General features: G+C 40.8%; 1 protein-coding gene across 5 annotated transcripts in view; it reads right to left on the bottom strand.

Annotated features, from left to right (window-relative positions):
• LOC105489915 (cell cycle progression 1) overlaps positions 1-20,591 on the bottom strand; it is a 50,405-nt gene that overhangs the window by 16,385 nt on the left and 13,429 nt on the right. For 4 of the 5 annotated variants that reach the window (XM_024795315.2, XM_024795317.2, XM_024795330.2 and 1 more), the window contains 6 exons: positions 18,753-18,821; positions 14,604-14,718; positions 7,373-7,449; positions 6,021-6,222; positions 3,248-3,343; positions 891-1,142 (listed from right to left, as the gene is read on the bottom strand). In XM_024795315.2, the coding sequence (XP_024651083.2) occupies positions 891-1,142; positions 3,248-3,343; positions 6,021-6,222; positions 7,373-7,449; positions 14,604-14,718; positions 18,753-18,812 (802 nt within the window). In that variant the 5' untranslated portion in view covers positions 18,813-18,821. The remainder of the gene's footprint in view (positions 1-890; positions 1,143-3,247; positions 3,344-6,020; positions 6,223-7,372; positions 7,450-14,603; positions 14,719-18,752; positions 18,822-20,591) is intronic. The other variant, XM_071066809.1, reaches the window with a different exon arrangement.

Genomic DNA, 20,591 nt, shown 5'->3' with positions numbered 1-20,591 from the left:
AAAAAAAAGTTTCAGACCAGCCTGGCCAACATGGCAAAACCCCATCTCTACTACAAATACAAAATAATTAGCCAGGCATGGTGGCAGGCGCCTGTTACCCAGCTACTCGGGAGGCTGAGGTAGGAGAATTGCTAGAACCCTAGGGGTGGAATTTGCAGTGAGCCAAGATGGTGCCACTGCACTCCAGCCTGGGCGACAGAGTGGGACTCCGTCTCCAAAAAAAAAAAAGAGAGAGGTTCAATGGGTGAGGCTCCTAAATGAGAAAGTAAAGTAACACCAATGGAATACCTTCCTCTTCTCACCCAAAAGGCATTTAAAGGCTTTGAATTGATAAGATGATCAACATATATAAATAGTATCAATCATAATAAAGAGCAAAGTATAAGAATAAAGATGAAAACCTCTCAATTCATGTGAATCACAGAAACAACAATGAAAGTTACAAAGTATGATACTTACATGAAACCTCAAAGTAGAAATAATGAACACTTACTATTTCTACATTTCAAATGTAACTATTTCAACTGCGATTTAAATAATCTTCCTAATAAACTCACACTTCAACTTAGTTTAACTATGATTCTAAATGTAAATGATTTCCCTCATGGTGAGCATTTCAGATTTTTAATCTTCCATCTTTTAACTTTAAAAGAGTCACAAATATATGTGGTTATTATCTTTACATTTATTAATAACTACTACCTTATTTAAATAAAAACCTTTGTGAGATAGGCAGCACCCACTTCCCGAATGAGAAAACTGAGGCTCAAACAGGCTTCAAGTTTTCAAGGCCATATATTTAATAATGGCACTGAAAACACATCCCAGGATTCCTCACTCTTAAGTGCCTCTACACTATCCCATCAGGTTACACATTTTTGAATACTTACCATAGAAATGTCCAAATCCCATGCTGACTGCAATCACCAAAGCAAGTATAACACACTTATTGAGACCACTACTGAACTGACGTTTACTCAACTCCTTAGAAGGTTCGGTTTCTTGTTCAGCAACTAGCCGGTCTTCAGATTCTGAAGTAGAAACAGTCTTCTTCCTAGCACGGCGTCGTCTAAAGGCAGGGCTGGGCTGGTTACTGGTTTCATCACTACTTGATTCATCGTCACTAGGCTGAGATGAAAATACTATTAAGAAAAAAGTTGACATTTAGCTATTCAATATCTTGGAAATGCTTTCCCAGTAAAAATTATTTAGAATAATCAATGCCATCCCTTACATGCCTTTTTACACGAGATAGCCAAAAACAAAAACCAAACAACATAAACAAAAACACAGGTTTTCAACTCATCTACATAAAGCCAAAACATAAAGCATTTCAAATGTGATACACAAGAATCTGTTAATCATATTCATTTGTGCGTTGAGAGCCTATCTCCGGTTTTTTTTAACCCTCCTCGCCTTATAGTTCACACTATTAGAATAATCCTTCATTCTCATAGCCTCAAGTTTCACGGTTGGCCAGGAGCGGTGGCTCACGCCTGTAATCCCAGCACTTTGGGAGGCCGAGGCGGGCAGATCACCTGAGGTCAGGAGTTCAAGATCAGTCTGGCCAACATGGCGAAACCCCTTATCTACTAAAAATACAAAAATTAACCGGGTGTGGTAGTGCACCTATAGTCCCAGCTACTTGGGAGGCTGAGGCAGGAGAATCACTTGAACCCAGGAGGTGGAGGTTGCAGTGAGCCGAGATCCTGCCACTGTACTCCAGACTGGGAGACACAGCATAACTCTGTCTCAAAAGAAACAAAATTTCATTGCTATTACAGGTATAAACAAGTATTATTTCTGGAAAGAGAAAACAATACTCTCTGTCTCTTCATTCAGTTTCAAAGAGGTAATTGAAGTGCAACTGTTTAAGGAACACAGGAAAGTACACAAGCATTTCCTGTGACTTATAAAGTAAAATAACTACCAAGTTTCCTTGGGTGTATCTGGTCTCTAGTTTCATTTCTAACCTGATTAGCCCACGATCAAGGTTCAAAGCATTCTATTTTAACATAGGTTTCCAGAAGTCAGATGAGTCCTTCCCTTCGACTGCCACTCTTACTAGAAGGTTATTAATTTTACCCTCTAGTAAATATGTCAGCATGAGGAAGTGACACAACAGCTATCTCCGATATTAAGGACTATTCTGGTGCTGGTCCTATATGAAAATAATAGTAGAGAAAAGCAAACTGGTGGGAAAAATCTGCACAAGAAATCCTAAGTCCAGGAAACAAATTCCCTGGAAAAATCACCTTCAGTTTTTTCCGAATGCATTAATTTCTTAACACGGTTCCATATATCAACAAACTGTATGTTGACACAGAAGCTTCGATTACTCAGAAAAATTTCCACAAGCTACTTAGAGGAAAAGCACTAAAAGGAAGGATAAAATATGAACTTGAATACAAAGAGCTCTAAAACAACAAACATTCATGCTCCAGAAAAGCAAAAACAGTTCTTCAGAAGACAGGATATCCATGCCACAGGAAAGCTGGTGATTTAGGTTAGGCAATATTTTTCAGAGATGGATCACGGAGGATTCAGTTCACTTTCACACTTACAACAATAAACACAAAGACAGAAGGCACTACTGAAATGAATGAATATTCCTAATATTTAGTGATACAGATGCCACTGAGAGATCTTTTTGGTCATGACCCTTATGCCCATCATGTATATCTGGTTATTCTTGATCACTAGTTTTTCAAAGATGCCGTCGCCTCAGGTGTGAGGTTATATTTCTTGGACAAAGAGAAAGAAAGGAAGACTTAAACAAAGCATTACATAATACAAAGGCATTCATGATCATGGTTAGAGTATTTAAGTCAGGTTTTCTGACATAAAATTAAGATAGGTAAATGTAGAAACAAACCATCTGTAAAACTTCTTTAAACAAATGTTCAATTCTACATTAACATTGCCTTCATTACATATTCTAACAAAACAGCTTAACCCATATTAATATATTCATGTCCTTATCTAATGCTTCCAACTTTTTTAACCCATACATATAATAGCTAAAATATTTTGATTTTTAACTTCTTTTAAAAAAGCTTAATTTGGCCCATAGATGCAAGCAATGCAAAGGCATGCAATAAGCTTGGCCAGTGCCTTTACAAGAGATTCTGAACACCTGTTTAGAGTATCACAGATGACAACAGGTATCTTTAAAGCACTCGGTAAATAGTAAATGTGACTAGGCACACTCAGCTCTAGAGAAGCTGGTCAGAGTTAGTCACACCACCTTGGAAAGTGAGTTGGCTAGGAACATGGTGTTTCAGCTGATCATCCCATCCCCATATGCACTCAGGAATCTTCCACAGCTTCTCCCACCACCTTTCTTTTGTGAATAAACAGGAAAAAAAGATGCATAAAGCTATATTATAAAGACTAAAAAGAAAAAAAGAATTAAAAATACTTAATTATCACTTAACATTGCTATCGTACTAAATTAAAATATAATAATCATGCCTTCTTAAAAACATACACAATACAAACTCTACACTACCAACTTTGCTTTTTGTCAGGAAAGAGAGTTCATATAGAGGAAGCACGTAGTGTTCTTAACCCAACAAAACCTACACTGCCACAAGAATGTAAGTCAGGAGAAGAAAAAACTGAAGTTGAAATCTTTAAGGATGAAGAAAGGGAAAGGAAAAAACACAATTAAGCAATGGCTATAGCACAAAATTAACAAACCAAAAGGGAAAAACAAAAACTCTTTTTTTTTTTTGAGACAGAGTCTCCCTCTATTGCCCAGGCTAGAGTGCAATGGCGCAATCTTGGCTCACTGCAACCTCCGCCTCCTGGGTTCAAGAGATTCTCCTGCCTCAGCCTCCAGAGTAGTTGGGATTACAGGCCCGCGCTACCACAGGCAGTTAGTCCCAAGTAGCTGGAATTATAGGCACCTGGCTAATTTTTGTATTTTTAGTAGAGAAGGGTTTTCACCATGTTGGTCAGGCTGGTCTCAAACTCCTTACCTCAGGTGATCTGCCTGCCTCAGCCTCCCAAAGTGCAGGGATTACAGGCATGAGCCAACGTGCACAGCCCCAAAACAAAAACTCTTGGCAACTGGTTTATATGTAGTGTTTTCAGTATAGTCCAAAATTTCGTCTTTAAACATTTGGTTTATTGAAACAATATCTTTAGGAGGAATAACAATGGGTAAAAAGATAATTAATCAAATATTCCTCTTAACTCAGTCTACAAAAATCTCAAGAAGTCAGAATTCAGAAAGACAAAAGAAGAATGAGCTTACAAGTATGCAACTTCCTGAAAAAAGTTAACAATATGTAATTTCTTTCTTTTTTTGAGATGGTGCTGGGATTACAGGCATGAGCCACCATGCCCGGCAACAGTATGTAATTTCTTTTATGTCTATGTCAGTTTCTTATATATCTGACCATTCTGTAATACTCCAGCTTCAATTTGACTTTTCTGGGCCATGAACATTATGGAATTAAACCAGAGGCAAGAAAGGAAGGGGGCAAAAAAAAAAAAAAAAACTACCTGAATACAACACAAATTCCAGAGTTTAAAAAAATAATAAAATTTGATGACCAACAAGGATTCTAAAATCAATTACAATATCCCTCCCTAAATAAATATACTATGAATGCTATTCTAACAAAGGCTGAATTTTCCTCTGACCACCAAGAATGTCACCTGAATATTCAAATAGCTGGATAAAGTGTTTTCAAGTTCATGTTTATAGGCAAACCACTGATATACTAGCTGAAAATAACTTCTCATTAAATGAGATAGCCAAGAATCTCTATTTTTTTTTTATTTTTGAGACAGGGTCCTGCTCTGTCACCCAGGTTGGAGCGCAGTGGCGCAATCTCAGCTCACTGCAGCCTCAACCTCCCAGGCTCAAGCAATCCTCACATCTCAGCCTCCCAAGTGGCTGGGAACACAGGCGCATGCCATCATGCCTGGCTTTTTATTATTTGTAGAGATGAGGTCTCGCAATGCTGCCCAGGCTGGTCTCAAACTCCTGGGCTCAGGTAATCCACCTGTCTCGGCCTCGCAAAGTGCTGGAATTACTGGTGTGAGCCACTATGCCCAGCCAAGAATCTCTACTTGACATTTTATTAGCTAAACTGGAATGACAGAAATTATATTGTCTGATTCTGGTTGGCAAATGTAAATATTAAAGAATGGTAAAATCTAAAAAAATTACCTAAAATAGATACTACACGTTTCCTGTTTTTCTGTCAAACTAGGAAATTTTTACAATCACTAGCAGTGTTTCAAGTTGTCCCTGCCATCACTCACCCTTAGTTATAATTGTGGGTTAATAACTGGTATTTCCAGGAACTTTATATTTACATACTTATATCACATTAAAAGATGTTATACACACTGCTAAAACTGAGCTGAAGCATAGTGGAAAGAAATCAAGCAACTCACACTTTAATCTCTGAATGAGTCTGTCTGTACAACGGGTATTGATTGCACTAAAAATGTGACTTAACACTAGTGACATTTTCATCACAGAATCTAAAACAAAAGCTCTGAAGGTCAGGAGCTTTGGAAGACTAGCTGTATTGACAGCACCTTGAACACTGTCTGGCATATGGTAGGTACTCAATAAATGTTTGTTGCATGATTAATAATTGAATATATTTGAAGAGACTTTAATAAGAATTTTTCTTTCACTATTTCTATAATACAAAATGTATACTACTGCAAGCAAAAATATTAACATCCCCAATCTCCCAATCTAAAAAGCACCAAATGAATTTTGGAGCATTTGTGATTTTTAAAAAATCTCACTGAAGGAATTTTGCCTTCTATTTAATGGCAAAAGATGGTTACTGTTATAGCAAAAGATTGCTATGCTCCAGAACAGTCCAGGAAAACACTAGGTATTAATAGATTTCACACACAAAATAGTCTTGAGTTTTACCCAAACATATTCAAAACTAGAGACTAAATTATTAGGGGTAGAAAAAAAGCCCTTATATAAAATGTGGTCGTACATGTCTTTATGTCTCTTATCAGTGTATTCTTACCAGTTTCTGGCTGACAGAAAGTATACTGGCTGCTAGAGGAAGAGCCCATGTTAAAGTCTTCTGAACTCTGTGCTTCTTCAACAATGACAACTTCTTGATTTCCAATTTCTTCTAACTTAGGTGGCTCAAGGGTAACAATATCAGAATCATCACTGGCAGTTCCAATATAGATACCGTCTTCAGGTATCTTTTCTTCCTCTGCCTGAAGAACCATAATTTTAGAGATGGTAAATCAACAATGATTTCAGGGCCTTATATTCTCGAAGAATACAACAGTGCTAAGTATTATAGTAATCTGAGTTAAAATAAAAGATACAATTCCTCCCATTAGTAAAGAATTACGCAATAGTAGGCTCATCATATAGCTTGAGAACACTATCAGATCCCTTGACAACTCTCAGAATTAGATCAGACCACCGCGTTCTCCTAGTGGGCTGCAGAAGCTGAGAAGCCCACCTTTGCTCCTCAATAACCACAGAAAAAAGAGTTCATTTCTCTCACGAGTTCCATGGGTCTATTCGAGCACAACTCTGTAGCGTGGGAGCCCAAAAAAGACTCACTAAACTTTCTGGGTTATGTATGTAATAAACTTCAACAGCTGTATCTTGTACTGAATGTGTCTGAAGGTGTCCCCAAAAATTCCTAGGCTGGAATGTAATCGCCAGTGTGATAGTACTAAGAAGTGGGACGTTTAGGAGGTGACTGAGTTATAAGGGATCTCCCCTGGGAATATGATCAAGGTCTTTATAAAACAGGCTTCATGCAGCATCCAGCCTTTTTTCGCTCATCTCCTCTTAGAGATGTAGCAACAAGACGCCATTTGGAAACAAGATAGCATGCCATCAGCAGACACTGAGGTTGTCCACGCTTTGATCTTAAACTTCCCAGCCTCTGTAACTGTGAGAAATAAATTTCTGTTCTTTATAAATCATCCAGTCTCAGGTATTTTGTCAGATCAGTACAAACAGACTAAAACACCATGTAAAATGATCATCTAGCTATCTAGTTTTATATAGAAGTCAGGTAAAACCCCAAAGGACAAGTCTTAGGTTGTTACCAAATTTTAAAACGAACCATCGTTTTAGACGTGAAACCTAACAGCTTAATTGTTCAATATAATTCAAGAATGCAATCTACTTCCAAAGAGAATTATATTAGAGGTGAAAAGATAGATCTTTAACACAATACCAAGAAATTACTTTGCTTAGATGTCTTCTAAGACATCTAACTTAGAAGTCAAAATTGCTTATAATTCAAAATAGGAATAGAATGCATAAATAGAGTTAGAGGCTTTAATTAGTACTCTAAGGATACTATTTAACATATATCCATAGAGTAAAATACAAGTTTACCTCAATTGTTGAGCTGGTTTCCTCCAAAGCTGGATAAGCAGTTTCTTCCATAAGCACTGTGCCATTTTCGCTGCTTTCTGATACAAAGCAAAGATCAATATAATTATTTCTTAATTTAAAACTCTCTATAGACTTTCTGCAGCCAACATATAATCTGGGTAGATAAAAATATCTTCCTGCCGGGTGCAGTTGCTCATGCCTGTAATCCCAGCTCTTTGGGAGGCCAAGACGGGCGGATCACGAGGTCATGAGATCAAGACCATCCTGGCTAACACGGTGAAACCCCGTCTCTACTAAAGACACAAAAAATTAGCCAGGCGTGGTGGCGGGTGCCTGTAGTCCCAGCTACTCAGGAGGCTGAGGCAGGAGAATGGCATGAACCCGGGAGGCGGAGCTCGCAGTGAGCCGAGATCGCACCACTGCACTCCAGCCTGGGTGACAGAGCGAGACTCTGCCTTCAAAAAAAAAAAAAATTTCTTCCTAATATGTTAGAGTAGATTTAATGAAATGTCACATACAATTATAGAAGTCACTCCACTGTTGCTAATAAATTTTATTTGAAATTATCAGGTGATAATTTAGATAAGAAAATGCAATTATTTAAGCTATTTTTTTTTTCTTTTTTTGAGACAGAGTCTGGGAACTCTGTTGCCCACGCTGGAGCGCAGTAGCATTATCTTGGCTCACTGCAAACTCTGCCTCCTGGGTTCAAGTGATTCTCCTGCCTCAGCCTCCTCAGCAACTGGGATTACAGGCATATGCCACGGCTAAATTTTGTATTTTTAGTACAGATGGGGTTTCGCCATGTTGCCCAGGCTGGTCTCGAACTCCAGACCTCAAGCTATCTGCCCACCTTGGTCTCCCAAAGTGCTGGGATTACAGGCATGAGACACCGTGCCCAGCCACAAGACTTATTAAGAACTCAAATCAAAACTACCTTGACTAAGTAAATAAAACCTCTACCTTACATTGCCAAATTACTTGATCCAGTGTGTTTCTTAATACCTAATATGAAAAAATCTATCATTAGTACCTAGTGATACATTTCCTGCATTCTTAAAAGTTTATTCAAAGTTCCTAAAGACCATTCGAATGGCTGTCAATGCCTGCTACCGTAAGAATAAAAACCATGGCTTCAAACTATTATTTATAAAAGTATATAAGTATATGTACGTGTGTGTGCGTGTGTGTGTGTCTAAATGCTTTACAAGAAAACATAAACTATAAAAAGGACTCAGGCTGGGTGCAGTGACTCATACCTGTAACCCTAGCACTTTTGGGAGGCCAAGGCTGGAGGACTGCTTGAGCCTACAAGTTCAAGACCAGTCTGGGCAACACAGCAAGACCCTGTCTCTACAAAAATAAAAATTAAAAAATTATTTGGGCATGGGGGTATGTGCCTATAGTCCTAGCTACTCAGAAGGCTGAGGCAGGAGGATTACTTGAGCCTAGGAGTTGAGGCTGCACTGAGCCATGATCATGCCACTGTACTCCAGCCTGGGCAACAGAGTGTGACCACGTCTCAAAAAAAAGTTGGAGAGAGGGGAGTCCAGGCACAGTGGCTCATGATGTAATCAAAGCACTTTGGTAGGCCCACATGGGAGAATTACTTAAAGCCAGGAGTTCAAAACCAGCCTGGGCAATATAGTGAGATCATTTCTACCAGCAATTTTTTTAAAAAAGAAAGAACTCAAAACACAGAAAAACGAAATGTCACTACAGAAGAAGTATTTTATAAGAATCTCCTCAAAGAAAATATGTACAAACAGAATGATGACCTCACAATATATTTTTAATGAAAAAGAGCATAAAGGTCAGGCACAGTGGCTCACACCTGTAATCCCAGGACTTTGGGAGGCCAATGCAGGTGGATCGCCTGAGGTCAGGAGTTCGAGACCAGCCTGGCTAACATGGTGAAACCCCATTTCTACTAAAAATACAAAAAATTAGCCGGCTGTAGTGGTGCACGCCTGTAATCCCAGCTACTCAAGAGGCTAAGGCAGGAGAATCACTTGAACCCGGGAGGTGGAGGTTGCAGTGAGCCGAGATCACGCCATTGCACTGCAGCTTGGGCAACAAGAGTGAAACTCTGTCTCAAAAAAAAAGAGCATAAAATATTAAGAAAAGTTAAAAATAATATATCAATTTATGAGCAAAGTATACCAAATATCAATAGTAATTACTTCAAGATAAAAGAATTATAGGCCATTTTAAATTTCTTTTGCTTACTATTATTTTTTCCCTATCATGAACATGCATTTCTTCTGTAATTTAAGTCCTGTAAAGAACGGGGGGGGGGGGGAATTATTTTTCAGCATTATATAGCCCCAAAAGAAAATGTATTAATTTGGAGGTACGATTCTGCCACAGTACTGGGCTGGGGTACTGGGATCGGGCGCAGTGACTCATGCCTGTAATCCCAGCACTTTGGGAGGCTGAGGCGGGCAGACCACAAGGTCAGGAGTTCAAGAGCAGCCTGACCAACATAGTGAAACTCCATCTCTGTTAAAAATACAAAAAAATTAGGCCAGGCACAGTGGCTCATGCCTGTAATCCCAGCACTTTGGGAGGCTGAGGCAGACTGATCAGGAGGTCAGGAGTTCGAAACCAAACTGGCCAACATGGTGAAACCCCATCTCTACTAAAAATACAAAAAAAAAAAAAAAAACCCCTAACTGGGTGTGATGGCGGGCACCCGTAATCCAAGCTACTCGGGACTCTGAGGCTTGAACCTGGGAGGCAGAGGTTGCAGTGAGCTGAGATCATCGCGCCACTGCACTCCAGCCTGGGTGATAGTGCGAGGCTCTGTCTCAAACAAAAAAGAACTTTTCTTTAACATATTCAAATAAATGCATTTCTTGGAAGAAACTGTCCATAGCTTTCAGATTCTCAAAAGGATCTCTGACACACAAAAGCTGAGAATCACTTTTCAAATGAGAGTAGTAATCAACATGTAGGCTTAAAAAAGTTAACAGGTATAATCTCTTCTATTTCTGGACTTGACACATCCACTTTTTTCTCCTGAGGGGAAATGTTCTGTATGCATTTTACTGTAATACTAAAAAGTTAATGAGGTAATTTAAATATGAACATAAGTGTATGCAGCAATTGTTCAGGAGTCCTATTTCTCTATATAAATAATCTGTGCATCAAATCCCACAGGAAGTATACATAATACAGATGCAATACAGTAGTCAAATTCCATTTTATCAAATTGGAACCAGAGTACAGGCATATCTCAGATATACTGCAAGTTCAGTTTCAAGCCAATGCAATAAAGCAAGTCACATGAATTTTTTGGTTTCCCTGTCCATGTAAAAGTTAGGTTTACACTATACTGTAGTCTATTAAGTGTGCAAACACATCATGTCTAAAAAACTGTACATACCTTCACTTAAAAATACATTATTGCTAAAAAGTGCTAGTGATCATCTGAGCCTTCAGTGAATCTTAATACTGTTGCTAGTGGAAGCTCTTACTTCAAAGGTGATGGCTGCTGACTGACCACTGTGGTAGCTGCTGAAGGCTAGAGTAGCTACGGCAATTTCTTTTTTTTTTTTTTTTTTTTGAGACAGAGTCTCGCTCTGTCGCCCAGGCTGGCGTGCAGTGGCGTGATCTCCGCTCACTGCAAGCTCTGCCTCCCGGGTTCACACCATTCTCCTGCCTCAACCTCCCGAGCAGCTGGGACGACAGGTGCCCGCCACCACGCCCGGCTAATTTTGTTTTTGTATTTTTAGTAGAGACGGGGTTTCACCGTGTTAGCCAGGATAGTCTCGACTGCAATTTCTTAAAGTATAACAACACTGAAGTTTCCCACATGGATTGACTCTTCTCTCATGAAAGATTTCTCTGTAGCATGCAATGCTGTTTGATAGCACTCTGTCCACAGTAGAACAACTTTCAAACTTGGAGTGAATCTTCTCAAACCCTGCCACTGCTTTATTAACTAAGTTTGTGTAATATTCTAAATCCTTTGTTGTCATTTCAACAATATTCACAGCATCTTCACCAAGAGCAGATTGCATCTCAAGAAACGACTTTCTTTGCTCATCCATAAGAAGCAACTCCTCACCTGTTCAAGTTTATCATGAGATTACAGCAATTGGATCACATTTTCAGGATCCACTTTTTTTTTTTTTTTTGAGCCGAAGTCTCGCTCTGTTGCCCAGGCTACAGTGCAGTGGCGTGATCTCGGCTCCCTGCAAGCTCCGCCTCCCGGGTTCACGTCACTCTACTGCCTGAGCCTCACGAGTAGCTGGGACTACAGGCGCCTGCCACCACGCCCAGCTAATTGTATTTTTAGTAGAGATGGGATTTCATCCAGTTAGCCAGGATGGTCTCCATCTCTTGACCTCATGATCTGCCCACCTCGGCCTCCCAAAGTGCTGGGATTACAGGCACGAGCCACCACACCCAGCCAGGATCCACTTCTAATTCCAATTCTCTTGCTACTTCTACCACATCTGCAGTTCCTTCTTCCATTAAAGTCTTGAACCACTCAAAGTCATGACGGTTAAAATCAACTTCTTCCAAACTCCTGTGAATGTTGATATTTTTGACCTTTTCCCACAAATCACAATTGTTCTTAATGGCATCTAGAATGGTGAATTCTTTCCTGATGATTTTCAATTTACACACATTGCCCAGATCCATCAGAGCAATCACTATCTACAGCAGCTACAGCCTTACAAAATTCATTTATTAAATAATACAAGCTAAAAGTCAAAATTAGTCTTTGATCCATGGACTACAGATTGGATGTTGTGTTAGCAGGAAACAAAGCAACATGAATCTCCTTGTACATCTCCATCAGAGCCCTTGGGTGACTGACCACGTATTACTATACAACGTCTAGTATTTTGAAAGGAATATTTTTGTTCTGAGCAGCAGGTCTCAACACTCAGCTTAAAATCTTCAGTAAACCATGTTGTAAACACATGGCTGTCACCTAGGCTTTGTTGTTCCATTTACAGAGCACAGGCAGAGTAGATGCAGCATATTTTTTAAAGGCCCTAGGATTTCTCAAGGCATGGTAAGTGAACACTAGCTTCACCTTAAAGTCACCAGCTACATTTGTCTCTAACAAGAAAGTGAGCTTGTTCATTAAAGCCTAGAAACAGATACCGACTTCTCTCTAGTTAGGAAAGTCCTAGATGGCATCTTCTTCCAATAGAAGGCTGTTTCATCTACACTGAAAATCTGCTGGTTGGGGTAGCCACCTTCATCCATTATGTCAGTTAGATCTCTTGGATAACTTGATGCGCCTTCTACATCAGCACTTGCTACTTCACCTTGCACTTTTATGTTATGGACATAGCTTCTTTCCTTAAACCTCATGAATCAACATCAGCTAGCTTCAGCCTTTCTTCCTAAAGCTTCTTAACCATTCTCAGCCTTCACAGACTTGAGAGAGTTAGGAAGGACCTAGTTCTGGATTAAGTTGTGACTTAAGGGAATTTTGTGGCTGGTTCAATCTTCTACCAAGACCACTAAAACTTTCTCCATGTCAACAATAAGGTTATATGGTTTCCCTATCATTCATGTGTTCACTAAGGACTTTTAATTTCCTTCAAGAGCTTTTCCTTTGCAATCACAACTTGGCTAACTATCTAGTCCAAGAGACTTAGCTTTCAACTTAGCTTTCAACATGCCTTCCGCCTTCCTCAAATAAGCTTAATCATTTCTAGCTTTTGATTTGAAGTGAGAGACACTCAACTCTTCCTTTCACCTGAACACCTGGAGGCCACTGTAGGTTATTAATTGGCCTGATTTCAATATTGTTGTGTCTCCAGGAACAGGGAGGCTCAAGGAGAGGAAGAGAGATGGGGGAACAGCAAGTCAGTAGAGCAGTCAGAACACACACATTTATTAAGTTCACTGCCTTTCATAGGCACGGTTCATGGTGTCCCAAAGGAATTATAATAGTAACATCAAAGATCACTGATCACAGATCACCGTAACAGATATAATAATAATGAAAATGTTTGAAATATGACAATTACAGGCCAGGCACAGTTGCTCACGCCTGTAATCTCAGCACTTTGGGAAGTTGACATGGGTGGATCACCTGAGGTCAGGAGTTCAAGACCAGGCTAACCAACACGATGAAACCCCGTCTCTATTAAAAACACAAAATTAGCTGTGCACAGTGGCACATGCCTGCAATTCCAGCTGAGAGGCTGAGGCAGGAGGATCACTTGAACCCAAGAGGTGGAGGTTGCAGTGAGCCGAGATCATACCATTGCACTCCAGCATGGGAAACAAGAGTGAAACTCCGTCAATTCAATTCAATTCAATTCAATTCAATAAAATAAAAATAAATGAAATATTATAAGTATAAAAATGTGACAGACATGAAGTGAGCATATGCTATTGGAAAAATGGCATTAACAGACTTGCTCAACACAGGGTTGCCACAAACTTCAATCTGTAAAAAATGCAGTATCTGCGAAGTACAATAAAGCAAAGCAGAATAAAATGAGAGGTATGTCTGTAACTCCATAACATGATAACTGGAAAAGAGATTAGTAAATCTCTTGTGATAAATGAATAATTTTTTTCTTAACTTTAATAATGACAAGTAAATACAAACTACCAAGCAAATGATAAGTAATAGAAACTACCAAACAAATTCACGTTAAACCATGAAACACTTTTTTTTGGTCACCGGTTACCTCCGTAGCAACAAAGTGTATCTGAAAGCTCAAAAACATACTACAGCTGCAAATAAACCCATGGGGCAGGCTGTTGGCTCTGGGTTCTGTGGGCCTTCATTAAATCCACACTGAAGTTTTTTTTTTTTTTTTTGAGATGGAGTCTAGCTCTGTTGCCCACGCTGCAGTGCAGTAGCGCAATCTCGGCTCACTGCAACCTCCGCCTCCCAGGTTCAAGCGATTCTCCTGCCTCAGCCTTCGGAGTAGCTATGATTACAGGTGCCCGCCACCACACCCGGCTAATTTTTTGTATTTTCAGTACAGACAGGGTTTCACCATGTTGGCCAGGCTGGTCTTGAACTCCTGACCTCAAATGATCTGTCCACCTCAGCCTCCCAAAGTGCTGGGATTACAGGTGTGAGCCACTGTGCCTGGCCTATACTGTAAGTTCTAATCCTCCAATGACCACTTAAGATTAGCCAGAAAGGCCACCCACCTGGAAAGAAGGCGAGACTCATAATATCATTCATATACTCTACTAAAAAAAAAAAAAAAATCAGAATTTGTGAACAACTTACCTCCCTGCTCTATCTGCAATGCTTGAAGTTCCTCTTGCTCTAAAGATGAACATTCTGGGGTGGGCTCACAGCTGTCAGCGGCTGTCACAGAATTTAACAGTTCTATATCTGACCCCTGGGGAAAAGTGATAATCTTTCAGTTATTTGCCTATTAGCTCCTCAAAGCTAGATTTGACTACATGCAAATGCTTCTTCCATTATTAAAAGTCTCAGATGCTGCCATACTCCAAGGGAACAATATCTAATCAGACAAGCTTTTGTTCAATTTAACCCACAAAGGCCCATGGCAGGAAAATGGCAGAATGGAGTCTCAGGTTTAAATTCTAAGTCAGGTCAGCCCAAAAGCGGAATGCCCTATTTTATGAACTCAAGCAATAAATTTGAATCCCAGAGAATAAGGGTCTAAATTTAGTTATTTCTATAGTAATTTGTTTTGGCTTAACATTTATGGAACTACTCTAGACAAGGCACTTTGTTAGGTGTTGTAGGATATAAAAAATTCAAATTCACAGCTGGGCAAGGTGGCAGGCGCCTGTAATCCCAGCTACTCAGGAGGGTGAGGCAAGAGAATCGCTTGAACCCAGGAGGCAGAGGTTGCAGTGAGCCAAGATTGTATCATTGCACTCCAGCCTGGGCAACAAGAGCAAAACTCCATCTCAAAAAAAAAAAAAAACAAACAAAAAAAAAATCAAAAATTCAAACTTACAACGTATTCAGAGAAACAGCCATATGCAAATAAGTACTTATTATGGCAATATAAACTAAAACTGTTTAAAGCTTTAATGACATGGATTAAATCAACCTATAGGGCTAATGAATACTCTCCTTATACAATTTTAGACTATCTTTTTATTCTGAGGTTATCTTTCCTACTTTGATGTCAGACTGTCTCTTCATTAATAACAGTGGATCATACAATTTCTCTTTGTGTCTTAATTAGCAAAACAAAGTTAACGACCAGGGTGATTCTTTCCCTATGTCCCCACTATAGTCTGCTGACACACACAACTGAAAGGTCTGCATTCTCTTGATGTACGTAACTCAAGACAGCAAAAATCAAAAGAATTCATGACAAAGCAGCATTTAAGATGAGCCCTAAAGAGAATTCTGGATGCAACACTCTGAGGTTGTCTATAGTGGCAGGAGAATGGTAGAGGCTAAAGCAAAGTTAGAGTTGGATTAGTAACTGCTGGGGAAACCAATTCCGGCCCAAATCAGAACGGTGGTAATGGGAAAGGAAAAGGAACACGTGTAAGAGACATTAGCAAAAAAGAGTAGATCCTGGAAAGCAGATATAGAAGAGAGATAAAAGTACAAATGCGATTTACTCTGGGACATAATGTCCAGTACAGAACACCCCAATGACAGACTTGACTAAGTGCCAGAGAGGTCTGCTGTGATACTCCACCCTGCAGACTCACAGGTAAGACTACCATAGCTGCCTTGCTCCTGTATTGTTAATTATCCTTGAAGGAGAAGTTGCTATGGGAGTTGATCTAATCCTTTGAAGAAAACAAGTTAAAAATAGAAAAGTCACTGAAGATTTTAAAAAGAAAAATCATCTCAATCTCAAATGATACAGATGTTTTTAAATTTTGAAACTTTGGCCGGGCGCGGTGGCTCACGCCTGTAATCCCAGCACTTTGGGAGGCCGAGGCGGGCGGATCACAAGGTCAGGAGATCGAGACCACGGTGAAACCCCATCTCTACTAAAAATACAAAAAAAAAATTAGCCGGGCGCGGTTGTGGGCGCCTGTAGTCCCAGCTACTCGGGAGGCTGAGGCAGGAGAATGGCGTGAACCCGGGAGGCGGAGCTTGCAGTGAGCCGAGATCGCGCCACTGCACTCCAGCCTGGGTGACACAGCGAGACTCCGTCTCAAAAAAAAAAAAAAAAAAAAAAAAAAAAAATTTTGAAACTTTAACGCAGAAAAGGCAAACTTGTTTTTTCTGTTAATGTTTTCTAAACATAACTACCTGAACCTTAACTGAGAGTAAAAAAAACAATTTTTTTAAAATTAATTTTTAATTAAATTTTTTATTTAATTTTTAATAAAAAATTTTAATTCCGTCTCAAATTTTTTAAAAAAATGTTTTTTTTTTTTTTGAGCCAGAGTTTTGCTCTTGTTGCCCAGGCTGGAGTGCAATGGCACGATCTCTGTTCACCATAACCTCCGCCTCCCGGGTTCAAGCAATTCTCCTGCCTCAGCCTCCTGAGTAGCTGGGATTACAGGCATGTGCCACCAAGCCCGGCTAATTTGATATTTTTAGTAGAGACGGGAGTCTATGTTGGTCAGGCTGGTCTCGAACTCCCGACCTGGGGTGATTCGCCTTCTCCTTGGCCTCCCAAAGTGCTGGGATTACAAGCGTGAGCCACCACACCCGGCCTAAAACTTTTATTAAGAAAACAAGTGAGGCTTACAATACCCTAAAAACAAATGGGAAAATTATAGATAAGTCCATTAAAACCTAGAGTAAGTATATTTCTGTTTATCAGTATACTGTCATTTTTCTTTTCCTTTTTTTTTTTTTTTGAGAGAGAGTCTGGCTCTGTCGCCCAGGCTGGCGTGCAGTGGCGCAATCTCGGCTCACTGCAAGCTCCGCCTCCTGGGTTCACGCCATTCTCCTGCCTCAGCCTCCTGAGTAGCTGGGACTACAGGTGTCCGCCACTACGACCACCACCACGCCGGCTAATATTTTGGTGTTTTTTTTTTTGTTTTTCTTTTTTAATGAGACGGAGTCTCACTCTGTCACCCAGGCTGGAGTGCACTGCCGCAGTCTTGGCTCACCGCAACTTCCGCCTCCCAGGTTCAAGCGATTCTCCTGCCTCAGCCTCCCCAGTAGCTGGGACTACAGGCGCCGGCCACCAGGCCCCGCTTATTTTTTGTATTGTTAGTAGAGACGGGGTTTCACGGTGTTAGCCAGGATGGTCTCAATTTCCTGACCTCGTGATCCACCCGCCTCGGCCTCCCAAAAGTGCTGGGATTACAGGCGTGAGCCACCGCACCTGGCCAATATTTTGTATTTTTAGTAGAGACGGGGCTTCATAGTGTTAGCCAGGATGGTCTCGATCTCCTGACCTCGTAATCCGCCCACCTCGGCCTCCCAAAGTGCTGGGATTACAGGCGTGAGTCACCGCGCCTGGCCAGTATACTGTCATTTTTCTTTTTTTTTTTTTTTTTTTTTTTTTGAGACGGAGTCTCGCTCTGTCGCCGGGGCTGGAGTGCAGTGGCCAGATCTCAGCTCACTGCAAGCTCCGCCTCCCTGGTTCATGCCATTCTCCTGCCTCAGCCTGCCGAGTAGCTGGGATTACAGGCACCTGCCACCTCGCCCGGCTAATTTTTTGTATTTTTAGTAGAGACAGGGTTTCACTGTGTTAGCCAGGATGGTCTCGATCTCCTGACCTCATGATCCGCCTGTCTCGGCCTCCCAAAGTGCTGGGATTACAGGCTTGAGCCACCGCGCCCGGCCTTACTGTCATTTTTCTATAGTGAACATACATTACTGGCATGAGAAAATAAAATGTACAAGTTATGTATACTTGTTGTACATAGATCAATCTTCTATTATAAAATTCATTTTGTGGCGGGCGCGGTGGCTCACGCCTGTAATCTCATCACTTTGGGAAGCCGAGGCGGGTGGATCACGAGGTCAGGAGATCCAGACCATCCTGGCTAACATGGTGAAATCCCATCTCTACTAAAAATACAAAAAAATTAGCCGGCGCAGTGGCTCACACCTGTAGTCCCCGCTACTCAGGAGGCTGAGGCATGAGAATGGCTCCAACCCAGGAGGCGGAGCTTGCAGTGAGCCGAGATGGCGCCACTGCACTCCAGCCTGAGCAATGGAGTGAGACTCCATCTAAAAAAAAAAAAAGAAAAAATTATATGAAAATGAAAGTAAAGCACAAGGCCTGACCAATAATAAACCCTCAGTAAGTATTTGCCTAATGTCTCAAAGCTATGTACAATAATGTAGAAGATGCTGGCTCATGAAGAGTTCTCAGCAGTGAAGTTTAATACGAGAGGGAAAATGTCCATTGGAACTTTTTGCTTAAATGTAGAAAAAGACTGATCTTCAAAGAACACCGTTTACATCACTGGTAATATTAATATTACAAATTACCTTATAAGAAAGTATTAAATATCATACCTCATGACTGATGACAGTCCAACCACAAGATGAATCACTGTCACTGGAATTTTCAGACATCTTTCAGGTCTACAAATACAAAAACATATTGACTTATGGGACACATTTTTTAAAATTCTATAGGAAGCACTATATGTGACACTAAGTTTGAAAAGTGGTTTACTGTCTTCCAGGTGAAACAGAGACAAGCCACCCATAAATTTACCATACAGAACATGACAGGACTGCATACCTATATGAACAGATATAAGGAAACTTCTAAGACAAGGAGACCCTCCTAGACTAGAACCGTCTAGAGAGTCATATTGTTGGAATGAAGAAGAAAGTTATGACTAAAAGAAAATGTAGCATTTGGCCAGAGGTAAAAGAAAAGGAGAATTGTGAATGGGGAGCAGGCAGCAACAGTGAAGGACTCTATTTTCAATGAACAGTAAGGTGTGAAAAACATGACTGCAGAAACTGAGAAGCAGAGGGAAACTGAAAAGCTCCTATGCCAAGAAAAAGGAAGTCTGTATGTTGGCAACATGAAGCAATTTACATTTTTCAAACAGAGAAGAAACATGATCAAACTGTTTTGAGACTGAGTCTCGCACTGTCGCCTGGGCTGGAGTGCAGTGGCGCGATCTTGGCTCGCTGCAACCTCCGCCTCCCGGATTCAAGCAATTCTCCTGCCTCAGCCTCCCGAGTAGCTGGGACTACAGCGCGCGCCACCATGCCCAGATAATTTTTGTATTTTTAGCAGAAATGGGGTTTCACTATGTTGGCCAGGCTGGTCTCGAACTCCTGACCTCATGATCTGCCCGCCTCGGCCTCCCAAAGCGCTGGGATTACAGGCATGAGCCACCCTGCCCGGCAATCAAACTGTTTTTATGAAAATAACTGTGTCAGCAATATTTCAGTTGGATTAAAGTTGGGGCGGTGGTGGGGAAGACACCAGAGGTTGGTTAGAAACATCTGGTCACTGGCAACAACCTGGACTCAAGTCCTTAAACATAGGGAAGCAACTAAACAACCCTAGACCTGTGGGATGCAAGGAAGCAACATAATATTCCATGAAAAAGCTGAGCATCTAAACTTAATCAGTGTTGATGAGGGAAAGGGTTTAGAAGATAGCGGGAAAGGTTTAGAAGAGCTCTGAGAAGACATGAAAGATTATTATTTTTATCATGATTTGGATGCAAGGTCTCACTCTGTCACTCAGGCTGGCGTACAGTAGTATGAACACAGCTCAAAGCTGCTGAGACAGGAAAATAGGGTCTGGAGGCAGGGTACATCAGGCCGATTCACACTTCAGCTATGACAGGAAATATCCTCTCCATAGGGCATACACCAAGGAAATGACTTTGTAACTTTACTTCACCTCTCCATTTACATAGGGTGTACACCAAGTAACCAGTGGAAACCTCTAGAGGGTATTTAAGCCCCCACAAATTCTATAACAGCGCCCTTGAGCCCCTACGCTAGGGCCCGCCACCACACTGTGGAGCGTACTTTCATCTGACTTCATTCTTTCCTTGCTTTGTCTGTGTGTTTTGTCCAGTTCTTTGTTCAAGATGCCAAGAACCTGGACACCCTCCACCAGTAACACAGCCTTGAACTCCCAGGCTCAAGTAGATGCTCCCACCTCAGTCTCCCAAGTAGCTAGGACTATGCAGATATGTGCCACCCTGCCCAGCTAATTTCCTTTTAAGAGTCGGGGACTTGCTAGGTTGGTAGGCTGGTCTCGAACTCCTGGGCTCAAGTGATCCACCCATCTCAGCTTCACAAAGTGCTGGGATTACAGGCGTGAGCCACTGCACCCAGCCTAAAGATTATTTTATTAAAGGACTGAATAACCAA

This window comes from Macaca nemestrina, chromosome 7, assembly GCF_043159975.1.
Source record: "Macaca nemestrina isolate mMacNem1 chromosome 7, mMacNem.hap1, whole genome shotgun sequence".
NCBI classification, from domain to species: Eukaryota; Metazoa; Chordata; class Mammalia; order Primates; family Cercopithecidae; genus Macaca; species Macaca nemestrina.
Note: the sequence above shows the minus strand (reverse complement) of the source record. Positions and strands in the feature narration are given on the sequence as shown.